Genomic DNA, 21074 nt, shown 5'->3' with positions numbered 1-21074 from the left:
TTCCTTCCTTCCTTCCTTCCTTCCTTCCTTCCTTCCTTCCTTCCTTCTTTCCTCCCTCCTTCCCTCCCTCCCTCCTTCCTATTTTTGGTAATTTTTTTTTTTTTTACACTTAAATACAAAATGAGAAAAGAAAAAAAAAAACATTGCCATGTACACAGCAGACCTTAAGAGAGGATTCAATATAAAATATTTTCCATTTCAAGAAAACCTATATAATAAGTACTATACATTGTTTTCAAAGCTGCCCAGCTTTTCTTCCCCTCCCCCCAGAGGGCTGCAATTAATCATGGAGGGGTGTGTGTGTACGTGTACGTGTACGCACATATACATAGATATCTATAAACAGACATATATATTCTTACACATATATGTAAAACTATACTATATTTATTTCTTCCTATCATCTGTTTCTCTGAAGGTGGATAGCATCTTCCTTCATAAGTCCAAGGCTTTCCATGTTTTTCTAAATCAACCAGTTCATCATTTTCTACACTACAGCAATATTCCTTTCTGGATTCAGACAGCATCTTCCTTCATAGTTCTGATTCATTCTTAGAACTTTACTGGCATATTTTTGGGGAATTTGAGCTCCCTTTGATCCTAATATACTACCATATTCCCACAACTCCTTATAGCCAGTACAGTGTCACAGAGCTGTGACATGGAACATTATATATGAGGAATAGCAAGTAGATCAGTATAGCCAGACCACAGAGTGTATGGAAGATAGTAATATATAAGGAGTTCGTTAACATAGGAAGGGACCCATTTGTACAAAGCTTTAAATACCTGCCCAACATTTAAATTTGATTCTAAAAATAAAAGGGCATCCTTGGGGAGGAAGGTGCCAAGTTAAATAAGACCTTTAGGAAAATCACTTTGGCAGTTCTGTGAAAGATAAAAGTGTAGTGGAGAGAGACGGGAGGCCTTGAGACCAATTTGGAGGCTTCTGGAATAGTCTGGGTGAGAGTAGAGTAGGACTTAACTGGCCCTGTAACCTTGAGCAAGTTACTTAACCCTGATTGCATATAAAAAAAACAAAACAAAACAAAAACTGGGGCGGCTAGGTGGCCCAGTGAGTAAAGCACCAGTGCTGGAGTCAGGAGGACCAGAGTTTGGTTCCGGCCTCAGACACTTAACACACACACACAAAAACTAGCCGTGTGACCTTGGGCAAGTTACTTAACCCCAATTGCCCTCCAAAAAGGCAAAAAAAAAATACCATATATTGACATATTATAGAGGTAGTGTGGTGGATAATAACTGAGGAAAGAATCCAAACTATGCTATTTATTAGCAAAACAGAATAAATATCAGTGAACTCCCCAGTCAGTCCAAAGACCCCTAAATACAGAGACAGATTTTTAGGTATTAAGGATGATTAATCAAATGAGACCAATTAATTTAAAGAAAACAATCAGGATACAAAATTAGGTAATCTGATTTCTAATTGGAGGAAAGATTAGGGACTTTCTAAATTGGGAGAGGGAGAGCAAACAGGTGTAAATCCCTGAAATGAGAAAAAGGCGTCCCACTCCTCTTTTGTCTGTATTCAATCAAAGGAAAGTGGAAACAATAGCTGATTGACCTGTTTGGGACCAGTTTTCAGATAAGACATATGGGTTGCTTGAGATGTATAATTGTGAGAAAATGCTTGCATCAGTCTTTGGATCTGACTCAGTTTCTGGTCACCATAATCTAGCTCATTAGTTAAGGGAATCGAAGCAACAGGTAGAGGTGGTCTAGCTTCCCAACCACGCAGGGTTAGGTTCAAACAGTGCAATAAAGTTTTCTCACAAGACAGAAATTGAACTAGACCCATAATTTAATAGAAAGGGAATTGAGCTAGATCCAGGATGGAGTCATGAGATGGAGCATTATGGTTCACTTAGTTCCTACAGAAGAAAAAACAGGATTCAGCAATTGATACTTATGTCAGGTGACAGTGAAGAATTGTAGACCCCAAGGTTACAAACCTGGGTAACTAAAAATATGGTGGTACTCTCAACAGTGAGAGGGAAGCAAAATTCTTGGCTGGTGAATTAGTAGGAATTCAGGAAGTAGCTGAGCAAACATAAAAAGAATCCTGCCATCAAAAGCTGTTATGGCGATGGGAATGCTCAAGACACAAACCCAGAAGAGAATGACTCTAAAACATCTACATGCAAAGCTCCCTCCCTCTACACCCAAATATACCACATCTTGGGCACAGATTTGACTAGGATTATTGGAAGAGATGAACCAAGAGTTTAAAAGAGACTTTTAAAATATTCTGACAAAATGAGTTTGCTAGTGGGAAAATTGGGAAAAAATTGAAAGCAGTGGAAGAAAGAATTGGAAGAGGAATTAACAGGTTGACCTAAGAGGCATAAATTTTTGCTGAAGTAACAAACACCATGAAAATTGGAATGGACCAAATAAATGGCAGTGATTCCATGTGTGATAAAACAAGATACTAAAATAAAGACAAAAGACTGAAAATAGGAAAAAAAATGAGGTGGTGGTTGTTAAGTCATTTCAGATTTTTCATGACTCCAATTTGGAGTTTTCTTGGCAAAGATACTTGAGTGGTTTGCCATTTCCTTCTCCAGTGAATTGAGGCAAACAGAGAGGTTAAGTAACTTGCCCAGGGTCACACAGCTAGAAAGAGTTTGAGGCCTGATTTGAGCTCAAGTCTTTCTGACTAGGTCCAGCAGTTATTCACTGCACCCCTACCCCCCAAAGAAAGCAAAACAAAACTAACTGCCTTTGGAAAACAGTAAGGAGACACTAAAATTTAAGAATCATTGGACTATCTGAAAAATATGGCCAAAAAAAGAAAGCCTAGACATATTTCTAGAAATCTTTTTTTAATAAACTGCCCAGATCTCATACTACAAGAGGGCAAAGTAGAAATAAAAAGAATCAGTCACCTCCTGAAAGAAACCCCAAAATGAAAACTTCGAGGAAATTATAGCCAGAATCCAAGCTTCTATATCAAAGAAAAAAAAATTCTGCAAGCAGCCAGAAAGAATTCAAATACCAAAGAGTCACAGGTAGAATTAACAAGATTTAGGAGCTTCTGCTCTGTAGGAGAATAAAGTACCAGGCGTGAATCAGGAAGTCCTGAGTTCAGATTTGGCTTCAGTCACTTACTAGCTGTCTGACTCTAGGCAAGTCACTTAATGAGTTGCCTGTTTCCTTACTTTAAAAAGGGGATAATAATAGCGACACCTTCCTCACTGGGTTGTAAAGATCAAATGAGTTACTAATTGTAAAGCACTTAGCACTGTGCCTGGCACATATAAATATTAGTTGTTTACTATAATTATCATTAGCGTCATTTAGAGCAGAGATGTATAACACAAAGCCATGTGTGAGTGTGGCCTGAACCCGATTAAAATGTAATTAGGAAATGTTTAACAAAATAAATAAAATACAGTAGAACGAAGAAAATGTTAATAATTGGTTTTCTAAATCAATATATGGTACATAGTGATGCTTATTTAAAGTTAAATAACCTCTGTTTCTATTTGAGGTCAGCATTACTCACATAGAAGATTTTAAGTATTCCTGTTGAAAATCAGTTATGTAAAAAAAAAATGAACTTGAAACACAGGAGTTAAGACAAACATTAAAAATTTGGAAATATGCCCCCTTTTCATCCTGTTATCATTAGGGGCCATAGAGGGAATTGGACAAAGGACCTTGAAATGGTTCTGTTATATCTTGATGATCTTAAGAGGGAGGGAGGGGGAGAGAGAGAGAGAGAAATACTAAGGTGAGTGGGAAGGATTTGGAGAAGGGAAAGGAAGGTTACAGAGAAAGTTATTTCAGATTTAGTATGTAAGCAAAAGTTTATACAAGCAAGAAAGGTAGGGTGTGCCCCACTCTCATCTAAATTGGTCAAAGGATGGACGAATACACACAAACAGAAATGCACTTCTTTCAACCAGGAAATAAAAGGGAAAGGGAAGAAGGGGGTAATTAGAAGATAGATAAGGGAGGGATTAAAATTTCTTGTAGAAGGTGAGACTTGACTGAGAATTTAAGGAAGCCAAGAGGTGAGGACAAGGAAAGAAATAGTTTCAGATGTGGAACGATTAGTCAGAATGCTTAGAGAGTCTGGAGAATGAGTGTCCTATTGTCCTATGTAAGGAGCAGTGTGGAGGCTGTGGATCGTATATACAGGAATACCTTGTCTATATAACAGGCCAGTTTGATTCAAATGGGGAGTGGGTCTGAAGAGTCTGAGGAGAGGGGAGAAGCTTTGTAATAACTTGAACACACTGTGATACAGTCAATCAGGATAATAAAGACATTGCTTAACTGTTGAGAAGCCTATTTGAAATTAGGTAACATAAATTTTTTGTACATGCAGTCTGTGGAGTTGTGCTCTCTCCTAGAACATTTAATTACAGGTGGATAGAGGCAGGGCACATTGTGAATCTAAGCCAGAGCTTGAATTTGGTGAGATAAGACTGGCTGTATTAAAAAAGGGCAAGGTAAGGAATTCATAGCGCAGCTGATAGTGAATGATTGAACACATTGTCAACAACCATAGGATTGAAACTGTATAGACCAGAATTGTATATAACCAGATATTATATACTACAATTACAGGAAGGGGTGTATGGAACTAGGATGGATGAAAAAGAATAGATTAAGGAGTGGTAAGCCACAGGGAGAGATCAAAGGTTGCAAAGTTATAGTCACAGGAATTTCTGAATTATGGATAACAGGTGGAACAGTTTTGGGTGATAGATAAAGGGTATAACCATTGATCCCTGTATATTGATGAGTAGAATGAAAGTGGAGGTAAAATGGGAGTTTATGGTACAGTAGAAAGAATGCTAACCTTGGAATCTTAGGAACTGAGTTCAAATTCTTGGTCTGATACTTGCTATGCATATGACCTTGGGGAAATCATTTAATCTCTCTAGACCTCAGTTTCTTTATCTGTAAAACAAATAAGCTGGAGTGTAGATATAACATATGGTCCATTTTGCCCTTATATCTATGATCTCATAAACTAGAGTGCCAGAATATTCAAGGAGACAAGACCATGTCAGTAAGCATTTATTATGTACCTACTATGTGCCAGACAGTGGGGAAAGGCAATATACAGCCCTGGCAGTCAAGGAGATCACAATCTAAAGGAGGAGGTATCATTACGACGACTATGTCTAAACAAACTATATATAGGATACATCAGGAATAATCAACAAAGGGAAGGCACTAGAATGAAGGTGGGGTTGCCACAGGCTTCCTATAGAAGATAAGATTTTAGCTGAGACTTGATTGAAGTTAGGAATGAAAGCAGGAGGAAGGAAAGCATTCCAGGCTTGGGGATACATCAGGAATAATCAACAAAGGGAAGGCACTAGAATGAAGGTGGGGTTGCCACAGGCTTCCTATAGAAGATAAGATTTTAGCTGAGACTTGATTGAAGTTAGGAATGAAAGCAGGAGGAAGGAAAGCATTCCAGGCTTGGGGGCAGTCAGAGAAGATGCCCACAGCTTAAGAGATGGAGTGTCTTGTTCAAGAAACAGTGAGGAGACCAATGTCACTAGATTGAAGAGTATGTGGCAACATATAAGGTCTTTGAAGACTAGAAAGGTGAGGGTAGGTAGGTTAGGTTATGAAGGGCATTGATCACCAAATAATTTTATATTTGATCCTGGGGGTGATAGCCATTGGAGTTCCTTGCATCTTGGGGTAACATGATTGGACCAACACTTTAGGAAAAATCACTTTAGTGGTTGAGTGGAGGATGGACTAGGGTGGGAACAGACTTGTGTCAGGTCAGCAAACCAATAGGCAATTACAGTAGTACAGGTATGAGATGATGAGGGTGTGCACCATGATAGTGGCAATATCAAAGGAAAGAAGGGGGCATATTTAAGAGATGGTGCATACATGAAATTGATGGAGGGTAAGAAATAATGAGTTGAAAATGACAGATTGCAAATCTGAGGGACTGTGAAAATGGTGGTACCCTGAGTAGTAATAGGGCAGTTAGGAGGTGGTGAAGATTTAGGGGTAAATATAATTAGTTCGGTTTTGGACATTTTGATTTTAAGATGTGTACTGTACATCAAATTTGAGATGTCCGAAACTGTTGGAAATGCAAGATTGGAGGTCAGTAGAGAGGTTTGGAGAGGATAGGTAGATTTTGAGACTCATCAACATTGAGATGATAATTAAGTCCATGGAAGCTGATGAGATTACTGAGTGAACTAGTATAGAAAGAGAAGAGGAGAGAGTCCAGGACAGAGCCTCAGGAGATACCCATGATGAGTGGGCCTGACCTGAATGAAGATCCAATGAAGGTGACTGAGAAGGAGCAGTCATAGACATAGAAGGAAAACCAAGTAAGTAAGGGTGGTGTTTCCAAAAACCTATAGAGAAGAGATCTTCAAGGAGAGATGAGGATAATTGACAGTGTCAGAGGTTGCAGAGGTAGAAAAAAAATGTGGATTGAGAAAAGGCCATTGGATTTAGCAATTAAAAGATCATTGATAACTTTGGAGAGAGGAGTTTTGGTTGAATGATGAGGTTGGAAGCAAGATTATAGAGAGTTAAGAGAGCAAAGGGAAAGGAAGTGGTGACACCTATTTGTAAATGACCTTCTCATGGACTTTGGCTACTGAGGCCAAAGAGATATGGGCCAATAGTCAGAGATGGAAGGATCAAATGGGGTGTTTTTGTTTGTTTGTTTTATTTTGTTAAGCTTTGTTTTTCCAGGATGGGGGAAACGTGCATGTTTGTGCATTATAAAGAAGCATCTCATAGAGAGTGATTGAAGATAAGTGATGATAGAGGGAACAGTCTGTTGGTAAAGATGATATGGAATGGAGTCACTTATTCAGCTAAGAGTGATTTACCTTGACAAGGAAAAGAGCCACCTCAATTATATTAGGTCTGAAGGAAGAGAGTAGCAAAAGGCATCTGAGTGATATGAGATGAGGATGAGTGGGGGAAGAGAGCTCTTAGAAGATGCCTCATTTTTTTTTTTCCAGTAAAATAGCAGCTGCAGAGACAGGAAGCCATGGGTGTTTTAAGAAGGGATGAAAAAATTTGGAAGAGCTGCTGTGGAGAGTGAGATAGTCAGTTGATAAGGGAGAGGTATAAAAAGATTGCCTAGCAGTAAGGAGAACCCAGTTGAAGTTGTGTAAATTGAATTTGTAATAGTGGACTCAATCAGAATGATTGGTTTCTCCACTTGAGTTTAGCTTCATGTCTAGAAGCAAAGGTGGCAAATAGTGGGAGTGATCCAAGACTGAGGCTTGTCAGAGCATAGTTGGTAATAGGATATGTGGTCCAGAGATTCAGGAGGACAATGCAGAGTTCAGCTGGTTCACCAGTGGATTACGATGGGGATAAGAGGAGAGAGTGACTACTTTAAGAGTGATGGGCTGGAGAGAATTGAGGGGTTGAGAAATTGGAGGGCTTGGTATAATGCTCTGGTAAGTTGAAAATAGTTATGAGGTCAAGATTGAAACTCTTTTGTAGCAACCCTAACAATTACAATAGATTTACTTTGAGCCATGAAATTAAAGGAATGAATAATAATTTGTTGATTCAACTCTATGTTATATGATAACCAAGTACAGTTTTTGTTACCCTAGACATAGTGAACTTGTTTTTTAGTAATATGATCATTAGTACTATTATTGGTTCTTTTGTAGTCCCATGCATTTTATTTTATGCATTTAAAAATATTTTGAAAAGGAGTTTCATAGACTTCACCAGACCTCCAAAGTATCCATGACACAAAAACATTTAAGGACCTCTTTTTTTTTTTTTTTCTGTTTTTCTCCTGTTTCTTTGTATGATCTTCAGGTTGTTTTATCAAGCAAGAGCAAATCATTATTTCCTTAATCTAGTACAGGTAATATCAGGGTAGGTGATACAAAGGAGGAATATGAAACAGCCTCCCTTTTCTGAATTGTTTTATAGTCTAGTTGAATGTCTATCATTGACCTCACTTTATATATATTTCTGGAAAAGTTACCCTAGTCATGAATTAATGATTCATTTAAATATTTTGAGTCTTTATGAAAGCCATTAAGGTCATTTAGAAATTCTAGCAGAAGAATAATGCAACCTTATATGAATTCTGAAGTACTGACTTTAGCAGAGAGTAGTGAAAAGTCCCAGGAGGCTTACTAGTAGTAGCTATCTTCCTAAACTCAATTACTGTATGACCATTCATTTTTCATTTTCCTTTTGTTTCTGTCAAAGTTGACCAGCATTGGCGGTTTATTTCATTATATTTAAAAATAAATAAAACCATCCACATCTGTAGCATTAAAACATTTGATTTGATATTATTATTTTAATTAAGTTTAAAGAACAGCAAAAACAATTTTTTTAACACTCCCTCCTTTTATAGATCTCTGCCTTTGTTTGCAAGGGTACAATTCCTTCAGAATTAGAAGTTCCTTGAGGCAGAGAATGGATTTTGTTTGTTTGTTTTGTATTTGTGTCTCTAGCACCTATCACATAATAGTGATTTATTGAATGTTTGTTGATTGGCATCACTATTTAGACTAATAATTTTGTTTTCATTTTCTTTCATTTGCTATATATACTTGAGAAAACAATTTTCTGTACTCTCTTATAATGCCTTTGCAAGTCAGATTTTCAAGAAAGGTTTATAGGTTTTCTATAAAAGTTTCTTAATGGTAGGCAAAATGTTCTGGCTATGTAGATATTCCTTGTAGGTTGAAATTAATATTATCCTATACCTAATGCACTAAATAAAATTGTTTCAAAATCTTCATAAAATCAGAGTTTATTTAACTCTTAGCACTCAACATACAATTGAAGACTTGGCCTCTGAAGGTATAAACAGATGTACAAAATCCCCTGTTTTCCTTTTTTTTAATCTTGGAGTAGAAACAGTACTTCATTTACAATCAAGTATTGCATTTGGTAAGATTTAATTGATCCGTAATGTACATTCTTCTGCTTCATAAGATCATAGATCTTTGGTTTTGCTTTTTACTCAACTTTTTTTAGTTCTAAATTTTATCCTTTCCCCTCCTCTTCCCCCATCCACTGAAAAGGTAAGAAGTAGAAAACCTGTTATAGATGTGAAGTCATGCAAAATAAATTTCCTCATCATCCATGTTGGGGGGTAGGGCAGAAAAAAACAGGAAAAGAAAGAAAAAATGTGATTCAGTTTGCAGTCTGAGGCCATCAGTTACCTGTCTAGAGGTGAATAGCATTTTTCATCATGGGTCCTTTGGAATTGTGGTGGGTCATTGTTTTGAGCAGAGTTACTAAGTCTTTTGAAGTTGATTATCTTTACAGTATTTCTGATGCTGTGTAAATTGTTCCAGTTCTGTTTAATTTACTTCTCATCAGTTCTTATATGTCTTCCCAGGTTTTTCTGAAACCATTTCCTTCATCATTTTATTTTCTTTTCATCATTTTATTACAGCAGAGTGGTACTTCATCATATTCATATACCATATCTTGTTCAGCCATTCCTCAGTTGATTAACATCCCCTCAGTTTCCAGTTCTTTGCCACTACAAAAAGAGCTGCTATAAATATTTTTGTGCATATGAAGTCTTTTTCCTTTTTCTTTATTCTTTGTGGGGATCGTAGATTGAGAACTGAAAGAGGCAATGGAGATGATCGAGCCCAATCTCATTGTTTTCTAGATGAGTAAGCTTGAGTCTCAGAAAAGTTGAACCAGTGTTGAACCAGTGTCACATAAGCCATGAGGATTTGAACTCAGGTTCTCTAACTACAAATATATTGCCCTTTCTTCTATATCACACTTATTTAGGGTTGAATATTTCTGTTAAAAACTAGTCAGAAAAATTTAATACCATAGAATGATGGTTCTGAAATATTCCTATAGGAATGGCTAATTAACAGTGGATATGCTATTTTGCTGGATTATAATTACCATACATATTTAAAAGTGGTCAGTGCATGATTCAGTTTTACTCAACAGACTCACTTCTTATATAACTAAACATAACCTCACTAAACCTCAACTGGGCCTCTACTTGCCAAGAAACAATCCTTCTATACACCCCCTATCAACTTACTATCCCATTTTCTACAACAGTTCTTCTAAATCTTTTCCTCACTCCTCAAAACTCCTTATGACTCACTCTTTCAACTGCAAACAGAAAAAAAAAAATTGAAGCCATTCATTATTAGCTCCCTTCATCCTCGTTTCATATCATTAGTCTCCCTCTCTTCAGTTGCCTTCCCTACTGCCTACAAATATGCCTGTCTCCCTTATCTGCAAAAAGCCCTCACTTGATCCTTCTGTACCCAATAACTATAATCTTATAGGTTTTCTGCTCTTTGTGGCCCAACTCTTTGAAAAGGAGCTTCTTGATGGCAGGGACTGTCTTTTGCCTCTTTTTGTACCCCTCGAACTAGCACACTGACTGGTATATGAGAAGGGGCTTATTAACAGATGCTTATTGACTGACTAAATATTTGAGTAGCTATGCAGTAGAACACTGTAGAAAGGGGAGAGTATGGGTATGGAATACTGCAAATGTCAGACTTTGTCAAGTTTTGGTTAATTTTGCCAGATTTTCCCCCCTTATTTTTCTTTATTGTAAGGGATAGTTCTCTTGGACAGGAATGAGGGAGATACATTGGAAATACATAAAATAGAAAAAAAAAAAGATCTCTCTGTCTATATAGACATTAAAAAAAATATCACAGTAATAGATTTTGTATTAAAGAATAGATTCTGTCCTTGTGTTATGGAGTTCCCAGTCAAGGAATAGTATCCAGACAGTGTTAAGATTAACCTACATGTGGTAGGGGACTGTTGGTGTGAGATATTGCTTATGTTGTTAAAACCAGTTAATACTTTGATTGATTTTGTTAAGCTGCTTTTTTTTTTCTTTAAAATTCTTTGTTTCAAGTGATGACTGTCTCAGTAGAGGAGACAAGAAGGAGCTGTTTGAAAATAAAGGTTATCTTAAAAACAAAAGATAACCATTTTTATGAATTTTTTAAAAAGACAAGCTTTACTTTTAAAGGAGTAACAACCTTCTGACTTTTATTTCAACCTCTTGTTTAAATGGTAACTTATAACATTTGATTAAATTCGCTGTAGAAGTAAATATTTGTTTATTCCATTAAAAGCAGGAGCTATAAGAAAGAAGACCTTTGAGACTGAAGTTCATGGTTAAGATAATTTATTATCCCCAAATGGATAATAAGGCATCCATTGGAGGTATGACTAAACAACGTTGTAAAAGAGCACCTCTTTTTAAAGATTTGCATCTTATTCTCAACTCAGTCAAGAAAGCAGTTTATAAAACTTAAATGGAGATAAATTAAATAATAGTTATGAGAATGTGTGCTTTCTTGGGTACATTCTTTGAATCAGTTTGAGAAGTGATAATGCCTGTCTCTAACATGTCGTGAGCAGCAGTCACACTGGAGCTCCAGAATAGGAGAAATGGATAATTTTAGTTTTCTTCAGCAGGCCTTTAAGTTTATTACTTTTTTGGGAAATGTAATGAATTTCAAGTAGAAGCATATTGAAATAAAATGGTAAAGCTTGTTTATAATCAAATGTGTAAAAAACAAATTTCAAAGCCAAATGTGAGTGATTTTTGGATTGTCAGTGTTACTCTTCTTTCCATCCTTTTTTGTAGTTACTAGATTAGCAGTTAAGAATCTGTGTGGGTCAGGTATTATAGTGATGATTTAGAATAACTGAAGTCAGCTGGAGAAATCCTTCCCAAAAACATTTGCATGAAGCTTTACTATAATGAAAAAGGACATGAGATGAGGAGAAAGGAGGTACTTGACTGCTGTTAAACAATTTTTAAAAAGTTTTTAACATGTTTGCCCATATATATTTGTGCATGTATGCATTATAAATTCAGTGAGAAAAGAGAACTGTCAGTTGTTAATTGGGGAGTAAAAGAAAGACTGTAGTAGTGCTTGTATTTTTTTAGTACAAGTTTATATACGTAAAAGTTCACTAAAATGTGGCAGCATATGATATACCACTTATAGTCTTTAAAGTATTTTCCTGTCTTTCTTTTTCTGAAACCGTTTTCTTTTCATCTTTTAGGACCCTTCAAAACTCTACAAGAAAGCAAGTGATGTTACAGTTGCTGAATGCCAGTCTGAAGAAGGCATCCACCTTCATTCACAGGGAGAAAATAATCCTGTGTCAAAGAAGCTTTCTCCACTACACTCAGAAATGACAGATTATGTTAAATCAGCACCATCTACTCTTGTTAGTAGCCGTGATCCTGACTCAAAGGATAGAGCATTACTTAATGGAGCAACAAGTGTAACAGAAAAATTGGCACAACTCATTGCTACTTGTCCACCTTCCAAGTCTTCCAAGACAAAGCTGAAAAAGCTAGGGGCTGGTATTACAACAGGATTGGTTAGCAAAGACTTGATCAGGAAGCCAGGCATTGGTCCCATGGCAGGAATTATCCACAAGGACTTGGTAAAGAAACCAACAATTAGCACAGCAGTTGGGTTGGTAACTAAAGACCCTGGGAAAAAGCCAATATTTAGTGCTGCAGTAGGATTGGTCAGTAAAGACCCTGGGAAAAAACTGGGCACTGGCACTACAACAGTATTCATTAATAAGGATTTAGGAAAGAAACCAGGGACTATCACTACAGTGGGACTGGTGAGCAGAGATTCAGGGAAAAAATTAGGAATTGGTATTGTCCCAGGTCTGATGAACAAGGAATCAGGAAAGAAGTTGGGACTTAGTACTGTAGTTGGACTTGTTAATAAAGATTCAGTAAAGAAGTTGGGTCCTGCCATTGGACTGATTACAAAGGATTGTGGGAAGAAGACTATAACAAATTCAGCAGTGGGATTGGTTAATAAGGACCCTGCAAAAAAAATGGTGCCTTGCCCTGTGGCAGGATTGGTCAGCAAAGATATTGTGAATTTAAAAGCTGAAGCCTTGCTTCCTGCCCAAGAGCCACTTAAGGTTTCTTGCAATACAAATACTAGTAGTCATGAAAGTCAGGAGCTTTCTGAATCCCTGAAAGATAGTGCCACCAGCAAAGCTTTTGAAAAGACTATTATACGGCAGAATAAAGATAGCATATTAGAAAAGTTCTCAATTCGAAAAGAAATCATTACTTTGGACAAAGACATTTTTAATGAAGGAACTTGCATTCAGCAGGACAGTTTCTTATCCAGTGAAAGGGGGACTTATGTTGAAACTACAAAGCATGAGAAGCAGCCTCCAGTATATTGCACTTCGCCAGACTTTCAAATGGGAGGTACTTCTGATGCATCTACAGCTAAGTCTCCCTTTAGTGCAATAGGGGAGAGTAATCTCCCTTCCCCTTCACCAGCCATGTCTGTTACGCCTTCAAACAGAAGTCCCCCTGGAACTTCCTCCCAGTTGGCTACCAATCCATTACATTTAGGTCCTTCCACAGAACTCATAGAAGGAATTGCTGAATCCATTGGAAAAACCCAATTCAGTTCTGAAAATTCCCATATGAACCTTGGTCACAGGTCTCTGGTTCATAGCATGAACACTGATTGCAAAGGGAGTGATAAAGAGTTAAATGATTCAAAAGCTACTCATACAGATAACCCAAGAATGGGCTCTTCCATAGGAAAAAAGCCAAGTCTGGCTTCAGAATCCGGTATTCATGCTGCAATTACGCCCTCAGTTGTTAGTTTCACTAGTTTATTTAGCAGTAAACCCTTTCTGAAGATTGGTACAGTAACTACATCAGAGAAACACTGCCAAGTTGCTGAAAGCCTGAGCACTAGTTTGCAGTCCAAACCATTGAAAAAAAGAAAAGGAAGGAAACCACGATGGACTAAGGTGGTAGCAAGAAACACATGCCGGCCTCCAAAAGGGCTAGAATTAGAAAGGTCAGAGCTTTTTAAAAATGTTTCATGTAGCTCTTTGTCAAATAGCAATTCCGAGCCAGCCAAGTTTATGAAAAACATTGGGCCATCTTCATTTGTGGAGCATGACTTCCTTAAATGCCGATTGCCAAAGCTGAGTAAATCTAGCACAGCTCCATCTCTTGCCCTGTTAACTGAAACTGACAAGCAGTCTCATAAGTCCTTTGCCACTCACAAACTTTCCTCCAGTATATGCATGTCTGGTGACCTTTTACCTGACATTTATAAACCTAAAAGAGGAAGACCTAAAACTAAGGAGATGCCCCAACTAGAAGGTCCCCCCAAAAGGACCCTAAAAATCCCAGCCTCTAAAGTCTTTTCATTACAGTCAAAAGAAGAGCAAGAGCCCCCTATTTTGCAGCCAGAAATTGAAATCCCTTCTTTTAAACAAAGCCTGTCAGTATCGTCTTTCCCCAAAAAGAGGGGAAGGCCAAAAAGACAAATCAGATCACCAGTCAAGATGAAACCACCTGTGCTCTCAGTGGCACCCTTTGTGACCACTGAAAGTCCAAGCAAACTAGAGTCTGAGAGTGACAAGCATAGAAGTAGTAGTGACTTCTTTGAAAGAAAAGATCAACTTCAGGGTCCGGATGACAGTCATAAACCAAGTGTCTGTGGTATGAGTGACCTTGAGATGGAATCTGATAAAAAAATTAGCAAGAGAAACAATGGCCAATTAATGAAAACTATCATCCGCAAAATAAATAAGATGAAGACTTTGAAGAGAAAGAAACTCCTGAATCAGATTCTCTCAAGTTCTGTAGAGTCAAGTAACAAAGGGAAAGTGCAATCCAAACTCCACAATACAGTGTCAACACTTGCTGCCACTTTTGGCTCCAAACTGGGCCAACAGATAAATGTCAGCAAGAAAGGAACCATTTATATAGGAAAGAGGCGAGGCCGGAAACCAAAAGCTGTGCTGAATGGCATCTTAACTAGTAGCCCAACTGGTCTGACTGTCCTAGAGAAAACAGCTCATCAGACAGCTGGGACAGCATTAGGACAAATTCTCCCCCCTCTCTTGCCTTCAGCAGCAAGTAGTTCTGAGGTTCTTCCATCCCCCATTTGTTCTCAGTCTTCTGGGACCAGCGGGGGCCAGAGTCCTGTCAGCAGTGATGCAGGATTTGTTGAGCCCAGTTCGGTGCCATATTTACATATACACTCCAGACAAGGCAGTATGATTCAGACACTTGCTATGAAGAAGGCTTCAAAGGGAAGGAGGCGATTATCTCCTCCTACTTTGTTGCCAAATTCTCCTTCTCACTTGAGTGAACTCACTTCTCTGAAGGAAGCTACTCCTTCTCCAATTAGTGAGTCTCATAGTGATGAGACCATTCCTAGTGATAGTGGGATTGGAACAGATAATAACAGCACATCAGATAGGGCGGAAAAGTTTTGTGGTCAGAAAAAGAGGAGACATTCTTTTGAACATGTTTCTCTCATTCCCCCTGAAACTTCCACAGTCTTAAGTAGTCTCAAAGAGAAACATAAACACAAATGTAAACGCAGGAGTCATGATTACCTCAGTTATGACAAAATGAAAAGACAGAAGCGAAAACGGAAAAAGAAGTATCCCCAGCTACGAAACAGACAGGATCCAGACTTTCTTGCTGAGCTGGAGGAACTAATAAGTCGCTTAAGTGAAATTCGGATCACCCATCGAAGTCATCATTTTATCCCCCGTGATCTTTTACCCACTATTTTTCGAATTAACTTTAACAGTTTCTATACGCACCCCACTTTTCCCTTAGACCCTTTGCACTACATTAGAAAACCTGACTTAAAGAAAAAAAGAGGGAGGCCCCCCAAGATGAGGGAAGCAATGGCTGAAATGCCTTTTATGCATAGCCTTAGTTTCCCTCTCTCTAGTACTGGGTTTTACCCCTCATATGGCATGCCTTATTCTCCCTCTCCACTTGCAGCTGCTCCCATAGGTTTAGGATACTATGGAAGGTACCCTCCAACTCTTTATCCACCACCTCCCTCTCCTTCTTTCACCACTCCTTTGCCACCTCCTTCTTACATGCATGCTGGTCATTTGCTTCTCAATCCTGCCAAATACCACAAAAAGAAACATAAGCTGCTTCGTCAGGAGGCCTTTCTTACAACAAGCAGGACACCCCTTCTTTCCATGAGCACCTACCCCAGCGTCCCTCCTGAGATGGCTTATGGTTGGATGGTGGAGCACAAACACCGGCACCGTCACAAACATAGAGAACACCGTTCTTCTGAGCAACCCCAGGTTTCCATGGACACTTTAGCTACCAATAGCTCTTCCAGAACTGTCCTAGAATCCTTGAAGCGCTACCGGTTTGGCAAAGATGCTGTTGGGGAAAGATATAAACACAAAGAGAAGCATCGTTGTCATATGTCCTGTCCTCATCTGTCTCCATCAAAAAGTTTATTAAGCCGAGAGGAGCAGTGGGTCCACCGAGAGCCTTCAGAATCCAGTTCGTTGGCATTGGGGTTGCAGACACCTTTACAGATTGATTGTTCAGAAACATCTCCAGGTTTGTCCCTGGGAGGTTTCACACCCAACTCTGAGCCAGCCAGCAGTGATGAACACACAAACCTTTTCACAAGTGCAATAGGCAGCTGCAGAGTATCAAACTCTACTAACCCGAGTGGCCGGAAGAAATTGACTGACAGCCCAGGACTTTTTACTGCACAGGACACTTCACTAAATCGGCCTCTCAGAAAGGAAACTTTGCCTTCCAACGAAAGGGCACTGCAAACATTGACAGGTAAGAGGGTTCTTTTCCCTATTTGCTATGTATCAGAAAAAATGGGTTGTTTCACTCCATAGGTGTTGCTGACATTCAGATAATTACTTAAACTTATTTGTGTTTTGGGATCTTATTTTTAGTATTCTGTTGATACTTGAACATAAGAACTTGAATCTAAATGCTCACACTGTAAGATTTTTTTGTATTTTTGAGTCAGTAAATCAGATGAAACTCAAACCATAAAAAAAAGGAAAAGTGATGCTTCCTCTTTGTATAATAATACCATATGACACTTTCTTTTTGTTACTATGCAAAATGGTTAATAAATATTCATCTAAAATTTGTAGATTTCTGCCCTTCATTAAAGTACTTCTCCAATACTTCATTGTGGTATGATGCTAACCCTCAGTTCTCAAAGGTCCTGCCAGATAAACATAAGCCCTGGTGGTAAATGCTACCAGAATATAAGCCCAGTGATGGATCTTATATTGGTTGTCTAATAATAACCAGCTGAGCTAAACCCAAAGAGTTTCATTATGTTTCCTGGCCAGTAGGTAGTGAATTTTTTCAGCTTCTGCAGCTCTTTTCCAATAAGCCATAGAACTTTGAGCTGTTTTGTATCAGAAAGGGGAGTACTATACTAACAAAGTCAAGATTGTTGTAATGTTAGTGTGTTGTGTCCTATGAGAAAAATTGATTGTTGGCATTTCATATCCTGTTGTAAAAATATGAACAATGAAAAACTTATCGGTAAATCAAAATTCAAGTTTCATAAAATATTAATTTTCATAAATTAAATATAACTTTAGAAAATACTTTTGGACAGTTTTTGAAAAGCAGTTTTTAATATTCATATATGCATACATGGTAAAAAAGACAAAAAAGGAAGATACTCCTTCCTCAGTAAATATGTTATTTATGGGATTTCATCCATTCAGTCATAGAATTGTTTGACATGTTGTTTTGATTTTCGTTATGTTAGCTACCATTTATTAAATTCCTTTTGTGTTCCAGTCAGTATGCTAAGCACTGGAGAAACAGAGATAAGCAAAAACAGCTCCTGCCTTCAAGGAACTCAGAGTCTCGTGGAGGGAGAGAACATAGCAAACAACTAAGCAAATAAGATTATATAGGATAAATTGAGGTAATCTCAGAAGAAGGGCACTAAGTTAAAGAAGGATCAGGAAAGACTTAAATAAGGTTGTATTTTAGGTGAGATTTGAAGGTAGTCAGCAGGCAGAGACAAGGAGAAAGAGCAGTTCAAGTATAGGGGACAGCCAATGAAAATGCACAGTCTAGAGATGGAATGCCTAATTCAAGGGACATCATGGAAACCAGTGTCATTGGATCATAAGATATAAGAAGACTGGAAATATAGGAAGGGACCAGGGTATGATGGACTTTGAAAGCAAAAAAAGCGGGTTTTATATTTCTGTCTCGTGGATAGTAGGGAACTGCTCAAGTTTATTGAATGAGAAAATAACATGATAACTTTTTCAAAGACATTATCTTTATTCCCTTTAGATACAGCCATCTACAGGTTGATCATAATCTAGTTTTTAATAATTTATTAATTTCTTTTGTTTTTTATACCAGTCACTTGCTAATACGTTTCCTTGTCCCTCCCCTGACTCTTCCTTTGAAACAACACAAAAAGCTAAATAAGACTGTGTCTGACAGCATATGCAATGTTCCATTCTATTGCCCTTAACTCTTTTACTGAGAGGTCCTCTGGAATCAAGATTGTGATCATTCAGAAATCTGATGTTTTGAGTAGAACTCTACCTTTTAAACACTTACCATGAGCTTCTGTTATTGTTCTCTGTTTTTGAGGGTGAACATTCCCTCTGGAACCAAGATTGTGATCATTCAGAAATCTGATGTTTTGAGTAGAACTCTGAGTTAAATGAATCTGTAGCTTTTAAACACTTACAATGAGCTTCTGTTACTGTTCTCTGTTTTTGAGGGTGAACATTTCTTCACTTTGAAAAACTCCAAAAGTTTGTTTAAATATAATACATTTTATTCTTTTATTCTTCATATAACTGAAGCAGATTTCTGAAGATTATATTTGTAATGATTGGGAAATTTCTTCAAGTAAATAGGTAGAAGTTAATTATTTGGAGTAAAAGAGGAAGAAAGCATGACCTTAACATGGTCCTCAGAACCAAGAAACAAATGAGTGAATATCTTATTGGTATTTCTGGTTTTCATATTTTTTATATACTTGGGAAATAAGAGCTATTCTAGTGGAAAAGAAAAAATAATCTTGTATTATGTTTCATTACATTTCATAATGTAATGAAAAGAAAAACCATGTTCTAACATATATAAAATTATCTTTCCTTATCATTGTTAGGACCCATTATTATAATTATTGGTGGTAGATTCTTGGGCCATGTTGTTTAGTGAGAGCTTATTACAATTAGCTGATTTAACAATCACCCTTTCTGCCATGCACCATATATATGTACTCCTTCCCTTCCTTCATTTTTTCACCTTTTGCTCCGAGAACTATAATCAAGTAAATATTGCCCATGATTTTGCAAAGAACACATAATTTACTTGTCCTGTAGCTCCCCCTCCAGTGAATGTGTTTTCTCTCTATTAGAATGTAAGCTCCTTGGGGCAGGAAAAGACAATCTTTTGTCTTTAGTTTAAATATCAAACCAGCTGGCAGATATTTTTTTTTTATGACTTGAATGAAGAAAGGCATAAATGTCATACTTATCAAACTTGCAGATGACGCAAAGTTTGGAGGAATACCTAATATACTGGATAAACAGAATCAGGATTCAAAAATAGTCTCAAGATGCCAGAACACTAGGCCATACTAATAAGATTTCATCTTATTAGTCATCTCTCTACAGATGATTCCCCAACCTATATATCCAACATTTGCCAGGCATTGTGCTAGGCAGTGGAGCTACAGAGATTAAAATAAAACGATTCCTTCTCTCAGGGAGCTTAATTTCTATTAAAAGAACCCATATGTACACATATATAATAAGTATATGAAAAATAAATGAATCAGTTTTGAGATGGAAAGCACTAGCAGGTAGCAGTTGGGGAGAGGGTATATTGAGGAGGTGATCAGGAAGGACTTCCTCTAGAATGGGTTTTGTAAACTGTTTTGTATCACAGACCTCTTTGGCAGTCTGGTGAAGCCTGTGGACCTCTTCTCAAAATATTATTTTTAAATTCATAAAGTACAGTACATAGGATTATAAAGGAAACCAATTATATTAATTATTAAAAAAAAATTAAGGCCAAGTTTACAAACCCCAGGTTAAGAGCCCTTGATGTAAAATATGGAGCTTAAGCTGAATATCAAAGGAAGTAAGAGATTCTGCAAGTTAGAGAGGAAAAAACATGTTCCAGGCACTAGGAGTTACATGTATCATGTGAGAAACATCAAGAAAAGCAATTTGGTTGGGCTATAGGGTGCAGGAAGGGATATAAATAGATAAAGACAGACAAAACAAGACTAGAAAGATAAATGGGTGTCAAGTCATCAATGGATAGAAACTCCAAACAGAGGAGTTTATAGAGGCAGTAGGAAGACACTAAAGTTTATTTCATAGGGGAGGTACATGGTCAGAACTGAACTTTAGGAAAATCTCTTTGGTAACTGAGTAGAGACAGAGGTGATGGCAGGAAGATCACTTTTAGAAGTCTGGGTGAGAGATAATGAAGGTACCAGAACTAAGGTGGTGGCTGTGTAAGTTGTGAGTAGGGGATGGATGCAAGAGATGTGGAGATGGAAATAAAGGGCTTTGGCAACTGATTGAATGTGAAATGGGAGTTGATGCCTAAGATAAGTAGAAAGATATTAAGAGAGCACTTAGCTGTTTTCTTATGAATTCAAATCATCTGGCCCAGATAACCCCTATTCTTGTCTCTGAAAGAACTGGCAGATGTGCTTTTGTGCCACAGTGTGAACCATTGTCACCAATATTTGAAAGATTATAGAAAACAGGAGAGGTGATGCAAGAGAAAGGGTAAATGTTATCCCAGTTTCAAAAAAGATAAGAGAATAGACTTCATAGTATAGTACACTCTATTTGACTTAAATTCCTGGGGAAATTCTAGAATAGAAATTTAAAGATATGACTGGTGAACATCCGGATAGGGAAATGCAGTAAGACTTCATCAAGAGCAGGTCATTCTAGACTAACCTCATTTCCTTTTTTGACAAAATTACTAAGCTTTTAGGTTGCTTAAATGCTGTGGATATTGCTTACCCATATTTAGCAAAGCTATTGATAAAGTATCTTATACTGTTCTTGTGGAGAACATAAAGAGATAAATTAGACTCAAAGAGTAGCTGTTAATGGATTAGTCTTGACATGGCAAAAGGGTCTACATTGAAGTACTCTGGGGATTTTTGCCAGGACCTATTTGATTGAACCCTTTTTATCAGGGACTTGGATAAAGATAGAGATGTAGTCAT

The 21074-nt window shown here is 37.5% G+C and overlaps 1 protein-coding gene across 5 annotated transcripts in view; it reads left to right on the top strand.

The window, feature by feature from the left end:
- ASH1L (ASH1 like histone lysine methyltransferase) overlaps positions 1 to 21074 on the top strand; it is a 268283-nt gene that overhangs the window by 108805 nt on the left and 138404 nt on the right. For all 5 annotated transcript variants that reach the window (XM_069078224.1, XM_069078221.1, XM_069078222.1 and 2 more), the window contains one exon: positions 12061 to 16639. In XM_069078224.1, the coding sequence (XP_068934325.1) occupies positions 12061 to 16639 (4579 nt within the window). The remainder of the gene's footprint in view (positions 1 to 12060; positions 16640 to 21074) is intronic.

The sequence above is a fragment of the Petaurus breviceps genome, unplaced genomic scaffold, assembly GCF_028583685.1.
Source record: "Petaurus breviceps papuanus isolate PSGF00001 unplaced genomic scaffold, PetGlider_PUasm1.0 91023, whole genome shotgun sequence".
In the NCBI taxonomy this organism is placed as follows: Eukaryota; Metazoa; Chordata; class Mammalia; order Diprotodontia; family Petauridae; genus Petaurus; species Petaurus breviceps.
The sequence above is the reverse complement of the archived record's forward strand: the minus strand, read 5'-3'. Positions and strand labels throughout refer to the sequence as shown.